This window comes from Nanorana parkeri, unplaced genomic scaffold, assembly GCF_000935625.1.
Source record: "Nanorana parkeri isolate BGI_ZX_2015 unplaced genomic scaffold, ASM93562v1 scaffold2937, whole genome shotgun sequence".
NCBI classification, from domain to species: Eukaryota; Metazoa; Chordata; class Amphibia; order Anura; family Dicroglossidae; genus Nanorana; species Nanorana parkeri.
This window is the reverse complement of record NW_017309205.1, coordinates 59272-66481: the sequence shown is the minus strand read 5'-3', so window position 1 is coordinate 66481 and position 7210 is coordinate 59272. Positions and strand designations below refer to the sequence as shown.

Genomic DNA, 7210 nt, shown 5'->3' with positions numbered 1-7210 from the left:
TATATATATATCTGTTCTAGGACACAGCGAGGAACTTTCCTTAGAATCTGTAAACGTTGTACGTTGCCTGGTCAGAGATATCCGCTTACACGCACAGGAGGGTTTGCATGGAGTTGATGTCATCAGATGTTCAATGTAACATTCAGGAACTTTATTTATCCCAAATCTGCTGATCTTGATAATGTGTTTGGCAGATGCAGAAAAAGTAAACCACTTCGGGGGGCTTCTTGTGATTTGGGGACTTAGGGAGATCTCTGCATTTAAAGTGGACCTGACATCAGAGATATATTTCATGTTTCATCTGCTCATATTTTCCCTTCCCAGGTTCCACCTTCCTCTCTCAAAATGACACTTTTAAATATGTCACGGAAGACCCGGAAGCCGGCGGAGAGGTGAGTGTTTTCATTACTGATCAAAAGAATTTTAATCGATCAAAAATGTTAACGATTAATCGGGTAATTAATCGTTAATTTCCGCAGCCCTAATAAAAACCTTTACGTTTTCCTTACATACTTTATTTTATACCTAGTGACGCCGTCACTGAGTCTCTGAGCTTCTTTATTCAATGCAGGCAGATCACGGCCGGTGGGAGGGGCCAGCAGGGTGCTTTATATAGTTTCCTGATAACATCACAGCACCCTCAGTACTCCTGTCAGGAGTCCTCAAGCATAGAAGCAGTGGGCTGGCTCTTGGGAGGGGTTATGCAAATATTGAAATGTTTTGGAGGATGGACGTCAGTATTGAGAAGCGGGCTTTCCTAGGCAGGTTGTATTTGCATGTAGACTGTCCACATGTGATGCTGAGCCTCCATGACTGAGCCTCCAAGAACTGAAATCCAATGAATAAAATGGGCGGGCCAGGGGCAGTCAGGCAGTAGAGGAAAGAGCTAGATGATGACGGACATCAGCATCTTGACTGCCAGCAGTGCCCGCCCCAATCAGCATTTGTTTGCAGATCGCAGTGGATCGGAACGCAGGCACTAATGTGCCGGCGATCGCACTGCGGGCGGGGGCGTGGCTGCGGTGCCATTGACTTCAATGCACTATCTCGCCCCCTCCCGCACAAAAACAAAGTGAGCCGGCCGAGTTGCGTTCCAGTGCCCATACGCATCGGAACTCGGTCTTTATGGTGTGACTGGGCCCTAAAAGAGCCAGGCATGCCGTGCCTATAATAGAACATCCAGCTAAATGCAGCAGGCAAGTACCAGCAGTGCCATACATCCCCATGAAGTGACAAGCACCAGCAGTGCCATACATCCCCCCATGAAGTATCAAGTGCCAGCAGTGCCATACATCCCCATGATGTGACAAGCGCCAGCAGTGCCATACATCCCCCCATGAAGTATCAAGTGCCAGCAGTGCCATACATCCCCATGAAGTGACAAGCACCAGTAGTGCCATACATCCCCATGAAGTGACAAGCACCAGCAGTGCCATACATCCCCATGAAGTGTCAAGCGCCAGCAGTGCCATATACATCCCCCCATGAAGTATCAAGTGCCAGCAGTGCCATACACCCCCATGAAGTGACAAGCGCCAGCAGTGCCATACATCCCCATGAAGTGACAAGCACCAGCAGTGCTATACATCCCCATGAAGTGACAAGCACCAGCAGTGCCATACATCCCCATGAAGTGACAAGCACCAGCAGTGCCATACATCCCCATGAAGTGGCAAGCGCCAGCAGTGCCATACATCCCCATGAAGTGACAAGCACCAGTAGTGCCATACATCCCCATGAAGTAACAAGCACCAGCAGTGCCATACATCCCGCCATGAAGTAACAAGTGCCAGCAGTGCCATACATCCCCATGAAGTGACAAGCACCAGTAGTGCCATACATCCCCATGATACATCCCCATGAAGTGGCAAGCGCCAGCAGTGCCATACATCCCCATGAAGTGGCAAGTGACAGCAGTGCCATACATCCCCATGAAGTGACAAGCACCAGCAGTGCCATACATCCCCATGAAGTGACAAGCACCAGCAGTGCCATACATCCCCATGAAGTGGCAAGCGCCAGCAGTGCCATACATCCCCATGAAGTGGCAAGTGCCAGCAGTGCCATACATCCCCATGAAGTGGCAAGCGCCAGCAGTGCTATACATCCCCATAAGGAGGCAAGCACCAGCAGTTTCCTACATCTCCATTAAGTGGCAAGCACCAGCAGTGCCATACATCCCCATGAAAGTGGGAAGCGCCACAAAGTTAGGCCCCGGGGAGCCTGTACTAGTGTACCTTTCATCTATCCACCCAGATACCTCAGTGCAAATCCAAGGAAGATCTGGTCTGTCCCAAAAACCTCTCTGTGTCCGTGAATACAATGGGGTTTAGATGGGGGGTGTAGATTTCAATGACCAGATGATGCAGCCCGGCAACCAGGAAGATCTGTTCACTGGTACAAAAAGGTTTCCATCTACATTTTCCAATTGGCGAGGTACAAATCATCTGTGATGTATAGGTCTGAGAAGAGTTGATGCCTACCTAGAATATCAAGAGGAAATGATAGCAGCCCTGATTTACCTGGAAAGCCTTCATTTACTGAACTCTTACCTGCATAGACGATGGCAGTGATGGTGGCGGCCACGACGTGCGGCCGGAGAGCGGCGGTGACGGGGGGGAACAGATGCAGGACAAGGTACAGGCTCAGGGAACAGGCCATCTCCACCAAGGCCCCGGACAGGAGGGTCGTATGCAGGAAGCTCTCACAGTCCTCGCCCAGCTCGTGCAGCGGCGACAGTCCCAGCGCCCAGAGACGGGGCACCAGGACCCGGGACAGCGCAGCGCCCGCAAACTGCGCCATCACTCGGAGGAGGATGCGCGGCCCCCGCACCAGTCCCCGGAGCCACTGATCCCAACTGCCGCAGGGGTTGCAGGTGGCTGTCCGGCAGGTCAGGCAGTGCAGCACAGTCATGAGGTAGGTGAGCGTCAGGGATAGCCAGAGCTGCAAAGCGGCCCTAGTGCCCAGGAGGGCGTTCTCCCTGGTGCAGCAGCACAGCTGCAGAGTGGACACTGCTTCCATTGCCAGCTCCAGTCCCAGACCGGCGGGAAGGGTCCTCCGGAATACCTGGCGGAGCAACTCGCACAGCAGCACCGTGCAGCCAATCATTGCGGCAGAGCCCAGCAGCAGCTCCATGATGCCCATTATGTGCCGGGTACAAGGGCACAGCCAGATCTCCTCTTATACAGGGGCACAGTCTGTACTATCTCCTCTCCTCTGACGGGTACAGGGGCACAGTCTGTAATATCTCCGCTCCTCTGATGGGTACAGGGGCACAGTCTGTACTATCTCCTCTCCTCTGACGGGTACAGGGGCACAGTCTGTAATATCTCCGCTCCTCTGACGGGTACAGGGGCACAGTCTGTAATATCTCCGCTCCTCTGATGGGTACAGGGGCACAGTCTGTAATATCTCCGCTCCTCTGATGGGTACAGGGGCACAGTCTGTATTATCTCCGCTCCTCTGATGGGTACAGGGGCACAGTCTGTATTATCTCCGCTCCTCTGATGGGTACAGGGGCACAGTCTGTAATATCTCCGCTCCTCTGATGGGTACAGGGGCACAGTCTGTATTATCTCCGCTCCTCTGATGGGTACAGGGGCACAGTCTGTAATATCTTCGCTCCTCTGACGGGTACAGGGGCACAGTCTGTAATATCTCCTCTCCTCTGATGGGTACAGGGGCACAGTCTGTAATATCTCCGCTCCTCTGATGGGTACAGGGGCACAGTCTGTATTATCTTTGCTCTCCAGCTGGATAGGATTGAACAGCCTCCACTGAATGCTCTTGTCTTGGCTGCAGCTTTCACTAGAACTCCTCTTGTGCAGATGTAAAGTTTTCAGTAGTGGTGGCACAGTGCCAGTCCTCCTATGCTGGGCACAGTGCCAGTCCTCCCTCCAATGCTGGGCACAGGAGCACAGCCTCTAACCCCCCCTGTGCCCTCCACCAGCTCCAGGCTCACCTCCCCTGTAGGACCCTCCAGCTGTGCTATCCCATTCACTGCGAGCAGAGTGTGACAAGGCAAGAGGGGCGTGCGGGTGACACCATGGTCACGTGATAGGTGAGTGGGCGGGGCCGTGCTGTGCTGCAGTCAAAGCAGAGTGTGCGCCGTGTCCCCAGTGGGTGAGGGGTTGTCACGGTGCGTGAGGAGCTTACACTCTAATGTCCCCTCCCCCACAGTCACATCAGACTCTGTACAGAGGAGCTTACACTCTAATGGTGGGGGCATACATACAGAGTGAATACAGATAATGAGAGTTACACCCGGAATACAGGATACGGGAAGCAGTGATATGTCCGGTTTATACACAAAGAACAAAAACAGAATATTTCCTACTACACGGGAAATGTTTCTTTGTATCTCTGATGTAAATATTGTAAATCTTCTATAAACAATAACTGACAGAGCGCAGTCCACATTCCCTGCATTCCACACGTATGACCGGAGAGGATGGTGGGACTCCTGTGCTGGGGGATTCTGTCAGTCTGCAGGTCTGGTGGTCTTGGTGGTCTTGTTCCCCTTCAGCTCCTCCAACCTTGTAAAGAGTTAATAAGCAGGAATGACAGGAAGTGTGTCCGTTGTTCTGCGGGGACCCGCTGGAGACACTCTAAGGTTGGCCATACTCTGGTAGACTTTCCAAATGTTCATATTACAAAATCTGATCAGAACATTCGATAACGCCTTCAGAGACTTGCCGAATGTCCTTCCTAAGTTATATTCCATTTTGGAATGAATGAGCAAAATCCACATTCACTGTTAGAATTTCACTCATTCAACAAAAAAGTTTCCCTCCTGCTACTTTCATTTTTTCCATCCTTACGATCCCCAAAAATTGTCAGTTGAATCCCATTAACTATCGGAAGAATGCTCCAAAAACAAAGATTTTCCAAACAAAATTCTACTGCTGTATGGATGGCTTAAAGGAGAACTATGGGGTTAAGGCTTTTCCCCCATAGTTCTCCTTAGGGTAACGGGAGGACACAAACTAGCGTCCTCCCGTCACCGTAGGCTCAGTATACCGCGAGCTGCAGCTCCCTATATACTGAGACGCCGCAGCTGAAGCGGATCCCGACAATTATGCCTGGATCCGCCCAGCTGTGTGACTGACAGCTGGCTCTGCCCCCTCCCCCGTCCGTTACGCCAGTCAGCGCTGGCGGATCGGGGAGGGGGGAATCCAGCCCCTCCCCTGTCACGGCAGAGAGCCGTGACAGGATCGAGAGGTGAGCGAACGCCGGGATGTGTTCGCTCACCTCCCGATCTACTGAGCCGACCTGTGACAGTCTCATTGTCACAGGTCGGCTAGAACTATGAGGTGAGTGAAAAGCACTCACCTCATAGTTCTCCTTTAAAGAAGAACTCCGGGCAAAAGGGGGGTAACTCCGATTGCCCCCACAATGAAAGGGTTAATTGGATGTTTTTGTCTGGCTGCTGAAATAAAAAAAAGTTATACTCACCTGCACCTCGTCCCTACACTTTTTGCCACCTGAGGCCGGGGGGAAGGGGATTTGTTGTCAGCACATTACTTGGTGATGCATCACGCTTAGCTCCCTGGCGACCATTGATGTCAGTGAGCTGGGTGTGACGCCGGCCAGAGCTCTTAGCAACCTGGGGCACTGGGGCCGGAAAAGGGGCGCCCCCCCCCCCACATGTGACCCAATGAGATGCCGTCTGAGACAAGGGGTAGCCCCACCGGGTTAGGAACACTTTTGCCCAGAGTTCTGCTGTAAGTGAGCTTGTTAAGGCTAAACAAGGAGGCCGTCTTCTAGAAAATGACAGAGACTTGTCTTGGATGTCCTGAAAGATATAGAAGTGGCTTTGGCTGGTATGACGGACATGCTTTACTTTAATCAGCTTCTTTGCATAAATGATCAAATGATAGAAATGTATCCCTGAAATGTAAACAATTGATGTTCTTTATGCTCTTTTCTTTGTCCTGACTCTTCTTTTTGAGTCTCCCCTGAAGTGACATCGTATGACTGAAGGACATGACAATGGCTAGTGCTAACCTTGTATAGCGGACTGTCCCATGTTGGTGGAATAGACGGCTAACATTCCCCGAAAATAAGACACTGTCTTATATTTTTTTTGGCTCAAAAAAACACACTAGGTCTTATTTTCGGGGTAGGTCTTATTTTTTTTTTTTAATGTACAACAATCCACACTTATTCATGTACAAAAATATGGTGATCAGGGCAATCAGGTGATGCCGTACCTTTCCAAGAGCAATATGGTAACCAATCGCTGGCCAGAATGAGCGAAGCGCACTCTCACTATGGATTCCTCACAGGCGGAGTGCATTTGGTATCACTCCGCCTGTGACAGGAGCCGGCGCTATAGAGGAGGCATCGGCTTATGCGGCTCTGCTCCCTCCGGTGCCGCCTCGCTTCCTCTAGCGCTGGCATCGTTGGCACCGCTGATTCTCTCCCGCGGCTCTTCAAGTTCCCCCTTGTGCCACCACCGGCCGTGGGAATGGTCACAACTAGGTCTTATTTTCAGGGTAGGTCTTATATTTTAGCAATTCCCAAAAATAGTACTAGGTCTTATTTTCGGGAAAACAGGGTAGGTGTTGGGTAAAGAACTTTAAAAAAGGGAGAATTGAAATTGTTGACAAGACATTAAATGGCGCCAATCAAGCTCTCCTCGTCCAGAGGAATTCATATCCTCCAGATCATTACGACTGTGTCTGGGGATGACCAAGGCGCCATTCGCATGGATGTTTTGGCCCAACTCTCCTACTGATGGCTTCCTTCAACTTTGAAAGCTGAAAGTAGGAAAGACCACAGAAACACTTCCACACCATACATGAAGCTAATGCACATCCCCACACCACTCATGCCACCAGTCAGGTGCTTGCCAAACGGCCTGGCCAGTGGTCCCTCATCCACACTACAGCCCAGATTTGGCCCCATCTGACCTTTACCTGTTTGTCCCAATGAAGGATTACATCTGTGGCACCAGATTTGAGGACCTGCGGAAAAGGGAAAACAGCTCTGAGGCAGTGGAGCGAAGTGCGCTCTGTAGAATTTTTCTGGATTTGGGGTCTGGGTAAAACGATGGTGCAAATATATCATACGTGAAGGGGACCATGTGGGAGGGTTACCCTGAGTAGAGATGCTCATTGTTTCCATCTCTGCAGAATTAAACATTCTAGATTTTTACAGCCATTACTATGTGATACCCCCCCCCCCCCCCCCCCCCCTCCCCCCTCTT

The 7210-nt window shown here is 51.1% G+C and overlaps 1 protein-coding gene across 1 annotated transcript in view; it reads right to left on the bottom strand.

Annotated features, from left to right (window-relative positions):
• Positions 1 to 3157, bottom strand: part of LOC108802551 (aquaporin-11-like) — an 11940-nt gene extending 8783 nt beyond the window's left edge. The window contains exon 1 of the mRNA XM_018574407.1: positions 2553 to 3157. Coding sequence (XP_018429909.1) covers positions 2553 to 3144 — 592 coding nt within the window. The 5' untranslated portion in view covers positions 3145 to 3157. The remainder of the gene's footprint in view (positions 1 to 2552) is intronic.
• Between the last annotated feature and the right edge of the window lie 4053 nt (positions 3158 to 7210).